Here is a 17,191-nt window from a genome sequence, read left to right as displayed (position 1 = left end):
ATCAACGCCTCGTGTGCGGTAAACGTCTCATCATGCGAAGAAAGCACAACAAATCCAACGCACGTGTTGAATCCTTTTTATTTTTACATCCTTCGTCACAGGTAACCTCACCGTATATTAATGAAGAAAGCAAAGGAACATATTAGACGTTGTAAAAAGTCACTAAGTAAACGCTTCTTGGCGAGAGCAAGAAATAAGTACATTTACAACTTTTGATATTCTAGTTCGATACCAAGGCTCTCTTGTTTGCTTATGGCAATAAACTGCACGAGATTTAAAGAGTTTATTTGCTAACTATGAAGCAAGACTTTTTTGGTTTGAATCTTTATATAGTTAAATAAAAATTTCTTGAAGACTTCGAAACACCCCAAGAACAGTCTATCAGATATGTTCTAAACAAATGTCAGGAACTTACAAGGAATGTTTTGAGTCGTAATGCTTTGAATTTTCGAGTCATCTTCGCTCGAAGCTCATCAGAATCTTACAGAGTCTCTCGTCATTTTCCGACAAGCAAAGATTCCCGAGAAATCAGCCAATCACATTCAAGTAGTCTTGTTAGTTTTCCAAAAGGTAAAGCTATGTTTGAAGTTATGGATTCTGATACCAAACGACGCCTGCTTGGGTTAATTTTTGGTGCGCATGAAAGCACCCAGCACGGGTGATTCTTACAAATAAACGGAGCTAACTGCATGTAGCTTGACGATAGGTTAATAACTTAATACCATATCTCAATTGACAATAGCAATATATATCCTAGTGCGTTCAATTGAATGATCAATTACTTGACGTGAACACTTCGAAAACATGTTATTCTTGACGTTGTCAATCACTCCTGGAGTGAAATATTGGTTCATGTTTAAATATGGCCATAACTTCTACATCCGTTGACGAAATCATTCAAATGAAAGCTATTGAGTGCTTTTCCTGTAGAACCGTTTATAATACCGTACAAGGTGGTTCTAACTTTCAACAGTAAATGAAATCACAATGATATCTATTTGTGTGATGCTAAGCAACTACTGGACTTTTTTGCGCTCTCAAAAGGGAGTAAAAGAGTCAAGATTGCAATTTACATGTCACGTAATCTTCACTCTCCCGCGTGACAATTCACACTACCCCTCTTGGTTGCAATTATTAAGCAAATCGCTAATTAATTTCTGACTTCTTCTCAAGACGTGATAATAAATTAACGAAAATAAGGTCAAAGGAATCAAGAGTTTCATCAGTCAATTAAGTGGAAACTGACGATAGACGAACAGCAAAAGGTAAAGAGAAGCTATTGTAGCTACCAACCACTTCTAACTTTAAAATCGACGAAACAGTGTTAAACAAAAGCAAACTACCTACCTACCTACTGATCACCACTCTGGTGCTTAATACATATTCAATTACTACAAAGCAATTAAACAGACAGTTTATAGTACCCTAACGCTTTTTATCTTCAATACAAAGCCGTTTACGTAACAACCAATCAAAACAAAATTTTCGAATTCCCCAGAGTCTTTCCTGTCTACCAACCGCTGGCCAAAGAGCCTGAAGACTCTGCGTACGAGATTGTAAACAAGATGGCCCAGTTGCCTCGTTTGCGAGATAAAGCCGCCTACAACTGCAATAACCGCTATTCTCGTTAAAATTTCAAAGCCAATCTTGCTCAAAATTGCGAATTCTTAATCCCAAGAAAATCACAATCACAAGCGAAAATAAAAGACATTAGGGTATCAGGGCCACCAGTCTAGGTGATTACTAATACATTGCACAATACTGGGAACTAGACTCCTAGCTGGGAATTATTTTTGAGTATTTTTAAAGTGGCGATCACAAATGAGCCCCTGTGGGAACAAAATTTAATTCTACATCTGACCCTTATATCACAAAATTTCATTTCATGATATCGGCTCTTTCGTTTTAATTTGAATTGAAATGACTACGACGTTCAATTCTTGGCTTTTTGTCAACTACAGGCCAAATGTTTGGTTTACACACTGCTGGTGCAAGATTTCAAACTGGTCTCTAGAGGATTATTGAATGACGACCCAAACTAAGGCTGAGAAGGGCACTGCACGTTACTTAGTTTGCTAACTGCCTACTTGTGATCACTTGCATCACGGAAAAGCTCCGTGCTCATCAGTTCTAACAGAGTTGATAAAAAGCCAAATAGGTTGCCATGCTCGCTGAACAAAACAATTCACTTCCAAATGAACATAACAATGTCAGGGGCCGGTAAGATAAAGCATCTTAACAGCAGTGGATGTTTTCTGCAGCCATTCTCTGGGTTCCAAAAGATTTTCTCGAGAGCTGTATTGAAAGGCGGTTTATTAATGATAAAGAACACAACAAGAGTTCGAGATAATCCTTCAGAATGCAGGGAAAGACTGCAGAAAAAACTACTACTTGTCTTAAGATGATTTATACAACCGGTTCCAGGCCACTAAATTTACCGGCCGCGTAACCCGCGCAACCTGACGGACTGAGGGGCTCGTCTTGGGCCCAATTGATTTCAGTCGGGTCGACTGTAATTCAAGTTCCAGAAGAAACGGCAAAAAACGCAGTAACTCAGCTGAACAAAAAAGTACGCAAACAACGAGTCGAGCGATACGCTTAACCCTTTGAGCCCTAAGAGTGATCAGCATCACTGTAATATCAATCCCTATTCAACGCCTGAGGTCATGAGAATTAAGGATATGATTACCCAAGGTGAATTTTCTTGATATTTTAATAACCTCTCCCCAGTACTCTTATAAGAAAAGTATGGAATCAAGATAGGAGAATTTGTCCTTTGATATTAAGGTATTGCGCATACGTTTTGCTCATCTCGGAATGGCCCGAGAAACAAGGCTTCCTAAAGGACGGTGCCTACTAATGCAGAGGTATGTTTGCGCGGTATATGAGGTATTTAAGCTTCAATTTGGGATAAAAAAAAAAAAACAACAACAACAGCAACCGAACATTGTGGGGGGTTTTCTTAATGCTGTTGCTTAATTATCTCTAAAAAATGCCTAGTAACTCCAATTTTTCCTTTGGATTCCAAAAGCTCTTACTAAGATGTGCTTTTCCTGCATACCATTAACTGTGTCAAGCTACCTCTGTATTAGGAGACACTTTTCTTAACTTTGAGATGTAAATGGAGAAAGGGTGAGAAAAGGATTCTTATCTGTTACAACTTGAATTTTAGTCGACGCGACCGAAATGCTCAACTCTCAACTCTTTTATTTTTCACCAGTGAATCCCTGTGGAGGAGAATTAAACTAGTTTCGTGCTTATTTCATTTGTTTTACGGCCAATGCCAGGCCTGGCGACTCCTTTACAATTTCTCATGACAATACCACACATTGTTAAAACCAATTCTCATAACATTAGTACAAGTATCCTTACCTCTCCGCAAAGCAGTGCAATACCAGAAATAATTCCTATTTCCCGAGTTTATTTAATCTGCGATAACCTAGCTAGTAGCTTATAAGCTAAAACTATATTTCTTAGACATTTATATCACCCCCGCTGGGCGCCCCCTTCTCCTTGGCTGGAAAATCCCCATTCACGAACGAAAATCCTTGGAAGTCGTTCTGATTAATGTTGGCGATGAAGGATTTGTCGCATGGCGTCAAGCGAGCCGCTTCGTCCGTGAATTCGGGATCGAAATTGTCGAAAGAACGCTTGGATTTCTGAAGATAGACAGAAACAGATTTTCAGAAAAGGGAAGAGCTAGCCTAAGCGGTACCCACTCAGAAAGCTACGAGATAAACCGCGTTCCATTAATGTCTCTTAAATGGTTGAGCGAAATTGTCGGCACATAGAAACTCGAGGTAAGACTGGAGAATTTAGCGATAAAAACTAACGAAAAAAAGGAACGACGTTTTCATCCCTTCGAGGTCACTTTCAAGTTATAAGAAAGCGCTTGAAAATTAGCATATGTAGGTAAATTTTGCAACATGGGAATGTTTGGACCGGAGAAAACTTGAGTTTTCCTGTTGCAGCACATTATATGGGGCCAACTACCGTTGAAGTGCGCTACACTCTGTTTTTTTTTTTATAAGAACGTCTAATTTGGGGGCTGAGGCTGAACGTTCTTATATTTTTTTGCGATTTAAGGCTGAAAACGTTCTTAAGATGTTCGTAAATTACGTGGTATACACTACATGTATTTCAGTAAATCAATGCGGACTTGCTGAGATATGGTATCAAGAACTGCTGATTATGACAAACCGAGATGTGTGTCACCATTGTTAATGTTATGCAGAACATGCCCTTACGAAGTATTTTGGCTAATTTACATTTGTTACCTTGATTTTAGATACAGATTAGCAAAATAAAACGTTCTTAATCGAGTCTCAGCCTGAGGAAGGTTCTTAATACGTTCTTAAAATTTTGGTTAGTCTCAGCCTCAACGTTCTTATAAAAAAGGTTCTTATGAAAAAAACAGAGTGTAACTAGGCTGTCTTTCATTTGCTGTCGTTACGTGTTCTAACAGCCCTTAGAGAGCCAAATTTGTGCAGTTCTTGAGCAAACTCAGATATAAGCTCACGAATCCTTTAAGGACGAACCGCTCGGACAGAAATAAACGCCTTCGACTGACCAGCAGGTCTAGACTTCGGGATACAGTAGTCAAGCGAGCGACACACTCGAGCGCACGCGAACGTTACCTCCCGTGAGGGTCCCTGATCCGCAGGAAAAGGCGAAAACTTCCCTTACCCCACGCTCCTCACTGGAGCCACTTTTACTTGAGTGTTTAGTCTGTTCACAGTCTCCTATTTTCTCGTGTGACTGTCGAGATCGATCGGCCGCGGGGACAGCGCCAAAACCACTTTGGCACTCGCCCTAGGCTGCGCTCGCTATTACAAACCAAGATGGCGGCAGTTTGATCGAAATATACGATCTCGACAATCACAAAAGAAACTATGAGACTGTGAACAGTTCATCGAGTGTTTCACTCGCTTCACTAGGCCTAAGAAAAATAAGGATCTACTCGAACGCTAAAGCAGCAGGAACATCCCTCAAGATCCCAAAGTCAAACTACCGATTACCACGCAATCATGTATTGCAGAATCATTCTGAATCAAATTATGGCCATGTGGTAGTTACACGTTGAAACTTTTAGCTGAAACTTGTGTGCAAGGGTGCTGCGAAACAAGTTTCAGCAGGCCGTGCACCCTGTAACATGGTCGGTTTCGTGAAACTTTCTCGAACTTCCGTTGCGAGACAAGCTTCACGAAAAGTAGAACCGCTTTCTACTTCGGCAACGGCCCGCAACGGTCACAGTGGTGAAAAAAAGCAAGAGCCACTTCGAGAAACTTGTTTCGCAGCGCCGTTGCACTCAAGTTTCAGCTAAAAGTTTCAACGTGTAAAGGCGGCTTAACGGTGGCTTAAAGCACCTAATATGTATTTACCGAGCTCTCATATACCTTTAGTCCACTGTCACATCATGAAAACTTACAAAGCAAACACAAACAGAAGTTGGAAATGACACTTACAATTTTAGGCTTGAATGGGGGTTGAACTTCCCTGTTCATGAGCTTCAACCAGTTAATGTGTCTAAAGAACACGTGGTCTTTGATATTCTGCTCTCCGTTTTCTCCGCAACCCAAGCGCTTGGCCGGGTGCTTGGTCAAGAACTAAAGATACAACAAGTTCAAACGTTACTACTGTACCTCTCCGTGCTCTGCCAAGTGACTCATTGTAGGCCTTGCTGTTTGACAGCAAATTATGGGTAATTTAGGCATTTAACCCGTTAAACCTTAACAGTGATCAGCAGCAAAATTCTCCTTGTAACATTAATGCTTATTCAACCGCTGAGGTCATGAGAATTAAGGATTTAACTAATTGATGACATCAATGAAATCAATGAGTAATCGATAGGTAATCAGTTGATTAGTCATTGATTATTGCCAATGATCAATGAGTAATCAATGAATAATCGATAGGCCACAAAATTTTCAGTCTTTGATTAGGCATTGATTGCATTGATTAGTTGTTGATGAGTAATCAATGTCATCGATGAGTAGTCAATAGGCGACAAAATTTTTGTTCATCAATGAGTCGTCGATTAGCCATTGATCATCGCCAATAATCATGACTAATCAGTTGATTACCCATTGATTACTCATTGATCTCATTGATTGTCGCTTTGTTATGTCTGGTTTAATACATGTAACTTCTCTCCAGTACTTTTATAAGAAAAGTATGGGGACAAGAAAGAATAATTTATTCTTTGATATTGGGGGTTAAAGAGTTAAAGATGCAAACCAGGGTCACTGTCTCTCCTTTTCAATTTAGATTAAGTGTTTTCACAATTCAGTGCTATTTTTCAGTTGAAATTTGAAAGAATAGAAAGATTTGAAAGAGTAGTTTATAGACACATTCATTATTTTATAAGGTAAAGTAACACTACTTGTAACAACCTGGTCTATGACCCAGTTCACTAAAAGACAATAATTATTGGAAGCTCTTAGTCAACCAAAATCATTATTTGTACAGTTAAAAATAAACATATAAAATAAAACTCTTCTTTGCTCACGTACATTACAGTTTGAAAAGTAGGCAAGATAAAAAACAGATACCGGTACACGTTGTACGCGAATTGCTGCAAGTAAGTAGAATGCCATTTGCACCTAATCACTACAAGGCTATAAAATGTTTGTGTTGTCCATGTGTTATAACATAAGGTAAGGTCAGCAAATTGACAAGATTTTGAGATATTAAAAAATGATGGCTTCCGTTGTGGAACACAAGCGTTGTTAATACAGACAAATTTTAAGGCTTACCCCTTTGACGATGCTCACAGCCTCTTTGCTTATGGACTTGGGGTAAGACACACTGTGTTCCAGAATGGAGTTGAATAATTCATCTTCATCGTCACCATCAAAAGGAGGCTGTGGAGTGAACAAAGCTAAACATTACAAGACAAACTTCAGCTGTCAAGAAGTCTTAGAATAGAAACTCATCTGTGGCCAAGGACAAGGAGGTTTGGGGCCTGGAGAAAAGAAGGGGGAAGTCTAAGGGATGGGGGAAAAGAGAGAAAAAAATGCATGATTGCCAGGGGGGAGGGGGTGCAGGATTCCAAGGAAGAGAGGAAGCCCACCACCCAATGAAGGGTAAAGCATGATTTGCACGGAAGTGGGATAATATGATTCCCAAGGAGAGGAGGAAGGGGGAGGACCAAGATTCCCGAGGAGGAGGGAGCATGATTCCTAAAAAGGAAATACAAGGATTGCATAATGCTTTGCAATAGTAAGGGACATGAGCTGGAACTATTGAGCAACAAATTATCATAGGGGAGGGGTGGGGTATTTCTGTTGACCAAAGGATTGGCCTATTACCAGACTGGCGGTAGAGGGGTGGAGGGGATAGAATCAACTTTTTTTGCACTAACCTGCCCAGCTAACATTTCATAAATGAGAACACCAAGTGCCCACCAATCAACAGAAAAGCTATAAGGCTGATAAGCAACAATCTGAAAAATAGACAAAGGCAGGTCTCATGGTTATTATTAAACTAAGGACTGGTAAATAAAAAAGTCAGGAATTGTACAAATTGTGCAACAGTCACCCATGCCAGTTGTACACAAAGTTTTTCAATCGCTTTGCATGCTGAAACAACAGCAATCAATACAGTTGACGCCAGATATAATGAACATCTTTTCAAGTTTTTCAATCGCTTTGCATGCTGAAACAACAGCAATCAATACAGTTGACGCAAGATATAATGAACATCTTTGGCAACAATAATTGGTATCTGTAGGACAGTCCAAAATACACTGTAACAAAAGTTATTTTCAATCAGTTCATATTTTCATTTCAGTCATTGAGCCGAAACTTTTGAACTTGTAACTGTCTATGAGAAATGAAGTTGTTTTGCAATCGTTCCAGCATGTTAAATTTATTTCAATGTGGAAAATAGTTAACGTTAGCAAAGCTTAAGCACAGCATTATTCTTCAAACCTGTACCAACAAACAACTTACTCAAGCCCTAATGCTTGTATGATGCCTAGCCATTCTTCAAATGTTTGGTGACAAAGTATAAACATGTTTGCTATAAAACTACATCATGTTTTTTTGGGGCGGCACCCATGCTTAAATGTAACCAATGCCACTCAGTGCAGAGCAATTCAGAAGTTCATTTTACCTCTGGGGCGATATAATCAGGTGTCCCACAGAAGGTTCTTGTCGTTTTTCCACTCAACATGTTCTCCTTGCACATTCCAAAGTCAGCAATTTTGATATGACCGTCACTATCCAACATTACATTATCCAACTTTAAATCCCTGTGAGAAAAATTTAATAAGATCAGTTGAATTGTATTCCATAAATCTGTAACATTGTCATGCTAAACTGACAGTTTAAATTGCATACATAAGAGATGCACTTGGGCCAAACAGCTGGTGTTAAACTGCAATACACTAATAATTCCTGTTCCATAAATAATTATTAGTTATGCAATGTGTCAATCAACTAATCATCTAGCATCTACGGTACGCAAACATAATCTCTCTTTTTCATAAACACAGGAGTAATAATTTTTTTGTATGATGTTTCTCTACAGTTCACATGCTTTAACAATATCAAAAAAAAACTAACTAAAGAACAAAGAAATCCTTAAAAAGTTAATATTCTTGGGTGTAGAGAGACAAATACCATCATCTCTCACTCTCCCCTTTGAACAAGGTTTCTGGCTAACAGGCATCTTGCAGTACAAAAACAGAATCCAAATTTACCTGTACACAATACCTCTTTTGTGAAGAAACAGCAACCCAAGGACAATCTCTGCTATATAGAAACTGATGAGGAAAACAAATTCATTTAATTAAAATAATAATAATGATGATGATGATGATGATGATGTTGATGATTCATTTAACTAAAATAATAATAATAACAATGACAATGACAATGATGATGATGATGATGATGATGATGATTCATTTAACTAAAATAATAATAATAACAATAGTAATGATAATAATAACAATGATGATGATGATGATGATGATGATGATGACGATGATAATAGCAATGGTAAGCATGCATGGTCACATAAGCATGGACATGTAGAAAACTGTACTCAGTTATCATAAGTGTGATACTAAAGAGAGAACTTTTCCCTGAACCATAAAGTCTATTGGGCTAAAATGCCACGTGGTCGATAACAATGGAACACAGTTATACTGTCTTTGATACAATCTTAGTTACTTGACATTTGTTAGCAGAGATAACATGTTCACAAATCTTTCTAAACTTGTATATGAAAGTTTGCCAAGCCAAAGACGGAGTAACAGGCACAAAGGCAACAAGAGGAGGATGCCCAATCATTGGAGTATGGTGCATGTCTACTTAATGCCAAATTAACCCACCAGTAAAATATTACCATTCATGTTCATTACAACTATCATACAGGTTGCAACATATGTTTGGGCATACAAAAATCACACTGACGTTCACAGCACCTAATCAAATTCATTTTCCACAAGATAACTATTAATAGTGTCTTTATTAATAAGATTTATTTTTATTTGTAACTCACACGGCCTGAGGTTCTTTAAATTTCCCAAGCTGCTGAATGTGAAACATCAGATCACCACCATTTACAAACTCCATCACAAAATAGAGGCGATCCTGAAGTGAATGCAACAACTCAGTCAGCAAACTTTGAGAAGCCACTCTAAGCTGTCAGAAAAAAAACTGGTTCTTTTGTTCCCCTTGGAAACATGCAAACACATGCTTGTCTTGAATCTGCTCAGCATTTATCCAAAGTCCAAAAGACAAATTTTCACTGTATAACTGTAATGAATATTGATCACTCTGCAATAATTGTTCTCAAGTTCACATTTCAGAAAAATCAAGGGCAATGAGTTGTGAGCCTTAATAACCCTAGCCCTGGCGTGGAGAACTTTATCCAGTGGTTAAAATGTACTGGCTGGGGTACATTCCAATGATTCGACCAAAAATTCTGGACAAGGCATGGAAAAAACAAATGAAAATTTCCTGAATAAAATTTCAGAATTTTTAGTATATACTTTGAAAGGTAGTCCTAATGTTCCGGAAAATCAGAACAACCAGCAAAAATTCTGTGCCATGCAGTCATTCCCACTCGGGTCCAGTTTCTCCTGCCCAACAGATTTCTTCAACAGATTTGTTTTCAAGTCAATTGTGGTTAACCGAAAATACTGTTCCGTTCAGCAACTACTGAACATTATTTTTTTAGAAACTTCAAACCAAATGGAAAGTCTCCCTGGTTAGAATACATTTTTATTATCTTCTGGACAGTAATTTATCCACAGGACATTATAATGTAGTAATCCACTCTTTGAACAGCTGGGGCATATGGAACTGCTGCATATATGGGTATAAATTTCAATAAATTAATAGGGAGATCGAAGCCTAATAAAATGCATAGTCTAGCAAGCTACCATTCTCTACAAAAGATTTACTGTACAACAACAAAGTTAAATATTTGAATGCTAGGCATTTAACTTACATAAGACTGGAAACAGCAGAAGAGAGATGTAAGGAATGGTGGTTTGCCTCGTAGTGCCAAAACTCTCTTTTCTGTCATGGTACACTCGACATCATCATCTTGAACAATCACATCCTTCTTGAGCACTTTGATGGCATACACTTCATCTGTACCTTTCCGTTCTGCCAACATGACCTAGTAAATACAGTAAATTGTTAACAAGAAGGGGAGACTGAAAGAGGTGATTTTCAAGAGATTTTGGGTCTACCAGTCAACAATAAATATTTAATGACTTCCAGTATTTATTTTTGTGCAGCCGTTTTCATTTTTCTTATAGCCCAAAAATATATTTATTCAACCGGGTAACACACATTTTTGTATGCCAAATTTAATCCTTTTTTTCCATACCTTTTCCCAACCAATATTTTCTTTTTCCAGACACAAGGTATAATTTAAGTATGAGCAAAATCAAATAACAATTTCAGGAGATAGGGTTAAGAGAGTTTTTATGATTCCACAAATGAAGATTTTTGGCTAAGACAAAGTTTAAAATGAAATTTGCCCAGCTGACGAGAATTGAACACTTAGTTATTAAGCACTTGCTAAAGCTTTGAAAAACACCAGATGTTTTTTTTTTTTTTTCCAGACTTTATCTTTATTTTCCATACTTTTTCCAGGTATGGAAAATTAGCCAGCAGTTTTCCATATTTTTCGAAAATTGCAGACTCTGTTTTGAACCCTGTTCAACAAACTAACCTTGCCAAAACTTCCTTTCCCAAGCACTTTGAGGAAGTGGAAATCTTCCGGCCTGTACCTTACTCCACCCACAGTGTCGTAGCGGTTTGACTGAGCTTCACGGTACTCTCTTTCCTGTCTGTCTTCTTCTTCTTTCAGCTGTGCTTGCATGAACTAAGGGAAAACAATCCATTGTTTAACAATCACAAATGGTGGATGCAACCTTATTGAGAAGCTAAAGAGCTGACAAGGAATAGTTAAATGTAAGAACTGCCACTTGTACACCAGAGTGGACACAAAGTAAACCAGCCCTTTTAATCAAAAGGAAGTTCTAAATTTGTGTCACATGTACATCAAGAAAGAAAAATTAAGAGAATGCAATACAAAATTTTAGTACCTAATGTGGCTTGCCAGTTAAAATGTTCATGACAACTTCATGTTGATTTAGGTGTGTACCCACGTTTTGTGGGTCATTTAAATAGTATTCGTATATTCATGCTATTGTTTAGACTCATTGCCGATTCATTGGTGTTCACGTTGGATGTCACTCGGGAATGTAAGAAAGCTATAGAAATCGGAAGGCCCTTTGAGAAAATGTGTGACAATTTCCATTTGTTTATCACCTGAGAAAAAACAAATTAAAGCTTTAATTCAGAGAGCATATTAAATATAAAGTTAGTTCGTGTTTGTCATGCATCTCCGTTTCCTCTATTTATATGCTAAAACGTAAGCACAATATTCAGGTTTGTTATCTTTAATCAACTAGTATACTAGAAAAATAACATAATTGTAAAACAAAAATAGAACTTAGCTGTAAATGAATAAAGAAAACTCAGATGTGTTTGAAATGCCTCAACTTGAGTGTTTTCAATACAATGCATGTGAGACCTTGAGCGTGCGCTTGCTCTGACTTCATGTACTGCGTCAATCGCATCAGAGAGGCGCACGCCTCACACAATCTTAATTCCCAAAGGCATCTACATGTACTTGCAATGCATTTCAGGTCGATTCATAAAATGTTTTCAAAGCTGTTGGAGTGCAACTTTTCTTTGATAATCTTTTAAATTTCATTTTAGCTTATGATCAAGCACGCGCTTATCGGAATGATCTCGAATTTTGAATGTAAACACGGGTGTCAACAAAAACAGTATTTCTTCTAGCTTTAAATATCTTTCTGAAAAAAAACTCAGGGTGCTCAGTGTACCCAGTAATGTTAAAAATACAAGTTTCGTTTGATTTATTTTAAGAAGAAAGTGAAATCATCAAACAATTTTTTTATTCTTTAGGGAATATTTTCAATTCAACATCTTAACAAGAAGAATCGGCTGCTCAATCAGCTGACGGCATGACATTGAAAAATATCCAACCAAAGAAAGTCATTCAAAACTCTTTTTAAAGCAGTCAAACAGACCTGATTTGAAAAAAAAAACATACAAATCCAAAAACAGCATTCTCGGGATGAACTTTAATTTCATTCACAAATCTCTGCAGTAATTCCTTAGGAATTCACACACACACACACACCAAAAGAAGATGGCTTTGCATAAATTAACTTTGCAGTTCAAACCATCGATTGACAAACAAACAATGAACTTTGGCCTGAAGAGATCAAAAATCCTTGTTCAAGGTCTCTTTTTGACAGAAGCTCTCAAAATGCCCTATTTTAATAAATACATATCAAACTTGAAAGCGTTTCGCACAAAAACTTAAATGCATTATTCACACGTCAAGAACAAAAGGATGTGCTAAAAACAATCAGCCGCTCATGGTTGCTTAATAGCACTATTGTTCTATTCCTTTTTAAGTTGCTTCAGGTTCTCATCCAAAAGATCTCACCTTTTTCCAAGCAAATGAAACCAAACTTATTCAACACTCTTTCAGTGGCTCCCAAAGTGAATGCCCAAAGGACTTAAAACGAGCCTTCAAGCTACAAAATCCAGCAGTATTACTCATTTCTACATGACACAGTAAAATTGGCGTGAAGTTGTAATGTTCAACTAGTTTAATGTGCGCTGTGTGCAGCTGTAAACATAAAGTGACTGAATTACAAACCTGACTTCCTCACATAACTTAGTAAGGTAAAAGACACAATTTTGATAATAAAACAAACAATATTTAGACCTTAAGTAAAGAACAGATGTCCATGCAGTTATCTTTTGCATGAGTCTCGCAACCCATTTATTGTTGGAAGGTTTTAGCAATGTAGAACAATCTGTTATTTAAATCATAATAAAAACAGATTGTTCCACATTGCTTAAACCTTCCAACAATGAATGGGTTGCAAAGACCAGACTGCAAATTGAACATTCCTAATAATAATAATATTATTATTATTAAGAATATTCAATTTGCAGTCTGTCATTCCAAACTTATTGCGTACCATTCATTTCCATTTGCAAAATCACCAAGATTCTATTCTGTTTAATGCTGCAAACTGATGGTGATGAAGAATACAATGTTTACTTGTCTAAGATCAGTGACATGAACAGGACAAGCTTTGTCACTGTGGATAATCTGAACAGGGAGATGCATTGAATACTAAATGGGCAATTGGTTTACTTCCTCCATTGAAGTGGATCTTCTCGGCTCAAAATACAACAAAAACATAATTATACTCTTTTAGCATGGAATTCATCTTCCCTTTTCCAAAACATATTGCAAGTTGCTTTTCATTTAAAAGTGGGAATTAACTTACTTATAATTTTGTGTATTTTCACCAAAGGATTGAAAGTGTTTGACTCAAGATCAACAAAGGTGAAACATACCTTGTATTTATTTCTCAGTTCTGATACAGCCTGTCCTTCATCATCATCAATGATAGGAATGTTGTAAAACTTCCCTTCCTCTTTGCTCAAAAGCTTGAACCATCCCTCCTGCCCCTGCTTCCAAAGTTCTGATATTCCAAATGACAACGAACCCATGAAATCGTTGGATGAGGTCCTGTCCCAATCCCACACCTCAACAGATAAGCGGCGATCACAGTCGGCTTGGACAATGTTGCTGTAAAAAAAGGAAAACTTAGCTTAAGGTCCTCTTCAGACATGGTACAGTGTATGTATAAATACAGATAGTAATAAGAAGATGGTGTTTTGATAGAGCCTTATAAGTGGTTACCTGAGTATAAATGCTTCCTAGGTTACTTTTCTAGGGAAAAGACACTTGTCTGCCCACAATATAATGAGAGCCCGCATTTAAACAATGCTACTGATAAAGATACATATACGGTCAAATTGCCTTTCTGACACTTCACTCCTACAGACAACACTTTCATGATGATCATTTAAAACTACCGTAAATGATCCTATAAACACCCCCTCTCTTATGAACGCCTCCTATCTAATTAACGCCCCCCTAAGCTGACAAGTTTGTATTAAACGCCCCTCTCTAACAAACGCCCCCTGTCTAATAAACGCCCCCTTCCCTGAAAACCATACATAAACTAGAAATAGAATAATGTACAATGCAATCAATCAATTTATTTGCGTTCTTGCTTAATTAACACCGGTGTGCGAGTTGCGTCTTGACATTGAGCTATAAAAACTACCAGTACCCTTTTCCGCCGCTTTGAATGTAACATATACCGTTATGGATTTGTAGACGGCTTAGGCCTATCAGCGGACGGACTTGATTGTATGTTAAAGCTCTGTTATTTAGGTTATTATAATACCGTATTTAGGTTACCATGTTACAGTTCTTAGGATAAACGCCTCTTTATCTTTTAAACGTCCTCCTCGGACCCTTGAAATTTAATAAACGCCCCCGGCGTTTATTAGATCATTTACGGTATACAGTCTCCAACATGACAAGAACAGCCAAGGAAAAGCATGTGTCAGCGTAGCTGTGACATTTTTTAAATCGATATAAAACCGACAACAGTATGAAATCCAGCGAAGATAGTCAAGGACTATGACATACAACAAACCAGTGCAACAAACAAGTATCGACGTCAACTTCACAAACCTCATTCCCAGGCTCAAGAGGAAAGGGTAAGCCTGCCACTAAAAGACATCACATTTATCGATGAAACATCGCCAGTAACCTTCGGCATTCCAAACCTTTATGGAAAATGGACTTACTTCCTTACACAACACGATCACAAAGTAGGTTTGAGCAATAAACCCACTTGGGATGTTAAATTACTCGCCAGATTAGCAAGCTTTTCTTGTGTTCTTCCAACCTCCTGCATGGGTCTGTTATACAAGAAAATGCAGTCTACACTTGTATTGCTTAACATGTATCATTAATTTTAATACTCACAACTCAAACGACTCATTAAAAACTGGATTTAGCGTCTTCCTTATAGTCTTGGTCTTCTTCTTACTGGAGTTTGCTGGGTCGTCAGGGATGAGCTTGATTTTGACATAAGGATCAGAGTAACCATTGGGGTCCATGGGAATAAGATTCTTGGCTTCCCTAACTACAAAAATAAGATGAGAATAGGTTACATGTATATGCACACATAGATACAACATGTTTCTTTATGTACACTGGCCAAAACATTATATCTTTAGACAGTCGGCACACAATTCAAAATTTGTTGCGAATGTTGTTCAAGAAAGATTGATTGGTATACTCTGTTCAGCATCAATGTCCAACACAATTATATTAGACAACACCAGGATTTAATTTTTCATCGTGCCAAGTCTAGACACAAGTCAAAATTTATTGAGCAAAAGGCATACATGCTGGTACAATTGTATAATATTTTGGTTATTTTATTGTAATTACATAGATCTATGTGTATAGTTTTAGAGGACCTTTTGATACTAGTATAATGAAAGATTAGGGAGTGCATTTGATGTCACCAGGCTCTCTCTCCTTTGTCAAGTTGGTGATGATGTCATCCATCCCTGCAAAATCTGTGGGGGAAACCTGATCCATTCATTCAATCAACATTCTCTCATACAATCTCGACGCCAATCTGTATTAGGAGTGCACTCTTTCCACGTTGAATGCACAAAGAAATTAATTTCTCAAAAAGTTGGGAGAATGCAAGCCGTAATCCTGATTTAATTTGATATCAGAAAACTAAAAGAGAAAAAAGGAATTTCAAAGTAATCTCACTGTCCTATTGTGGATTTTGTTCAACCTGTCATGTAACACCCAAATGAATAATTTTTTCCGCATTTTGTTTCTTGCGTACATTTTCCCAGGAATAACATCACAATTTACTTCCCCTTAGCAATAAAAGAGGTGGTCATTTCAAAGCAAACTGTCTGTAAAGATGCTGATTTTGGCAAATATAAACCTAAGACAAGCAAATGAAAATAAAACAAGCTATGTGGCAATTTGTTTCTAGTGGAGCATGCACCACCCAGACACCATTCATTGCAAGCTTTGTACTTCAAGCCCACTAAAGAAGAGATTAACAATGAAGAAGTTCTGCATTGAAGTGATTAGAACACCAGGGAGCATTGGAATTAAAAATCCCAGTTGTAACACAGCAATTTTATCTCTTTGCTTGATTATAGCATTTATTTCAGAAGTTACGATAACCCAAATAACAGGTGTTCTGAATTGGGATTAACATCACACAATTTCACATCTCAGATTGTATACGATGTATTTGGCCTTCTACCACACTTAATGAAGTGACATAGTACAAAAACACTTGCACAAAATAATATGATAAAAAAATGTCCACTAAAATCCTACAGGTAGGTTGTGGAGGCGAGGCATGATCAAGGGAAACAATAAACAGAGACAAATTAACGAATGCAATCATCTCTCCATAAAGAAGTATTTCTGGTGACAATTTCAACATTTGCCCAAAACTCAGTCAGGTCTTTGATGAAAAGCTACTAATTTCCAAAGTAATGGCATTGTTTCAGGGTCACGCTTGGAGCTCTTTCAAAACAGAATGATGCTTAACTACACCTGTATTCTTTGATCTACATGTATTAATCTTACTGCATTAACCTTAATACTAGTTCTATAAAATGGCATTGATATAAGGATCCTGGTTACTGAACTCTATAAGTTTGCTCGAAGATTTGACACCCACATAAAGTTG

General features: G+C 37.4%; 1 protein-coding gene across 2 annotated transcripts in view; it reads right to left on the bottom strand.

Annotated features, from left to right (window-relative positions):
- Positions 1–60: 60 nt before the first annotated feature.
- The window catches only part of LOC146461110 (calcium-dependent protein kinase C-like), a 53,122-nt gene continuing 35,991 nt past the window's right edge, over positions 61–17,191 (bottom strand). For both annotated transcript variants that reach the window (XM_085087390.1, XM_085087389.1), the window contains 11 exons: positions 15,436–15,595; positions 13,944–14,178; positions 11,200–11,352; positions 10,465–10,638; positions 9,511–9,602; positions 8,705–8,767; positions 8,116–8,254; positions 7,364–7,444; positions 6,756–6,863; positions 5,466–5,606; positions 61–3,659 (listed from right to left, as the gene is read on the bottom strand). In XM_085087390.1, the coding sequence (XP_084943516.1) occupies positions 3,474–3,659; positions 5,466–5,606; positions 6,756–6,863; positions 7,364–7,444; positions 8,116–8,254; positions 8,705–8,767; positions 9,511–9,602; positions 10,465–10,638; positions 11,200–11,352; positions 13,944–14,178; positions 15,436–15,595 (1,532 nt within the window). In that variant the 3' untranslated portion in view covers positions 61–3,473. The remainder of the gene's footprint in view (positions 3,660–5,465; positions 5,607–6,755; positions 6,864–7,363; positions 7,445–8,115; positions 8,255–8,704; positions 8,768–9,510; positions 9,603–10,464; positions 10,639–11,199; positions 11,353–13,943; positions 14,179–15,435; positions 15,596–17,191) is intronic.

This window comes from Pavona decussata, unplaced genomic scaffold, assembly GCF_977016875.1.
Source record: "Pavona decussata unplaced genomic scaffold, jaPavDecu1.1 SCAFFOLD_202, whole genome shotgun sequence".
In the NCBI taxonomy this organism is placed as follows: domain Eukaryota; kingdom Metazoa; phylum Cnidaria; class Anthozoa; order Scleractinia; family Agariciidae; genus Pavona; species Pavona decussata.
Note: the sequence above shows the minus strand (reverse complement) of the source record. Positions and strands in the feature narration are given on the sequence as shown.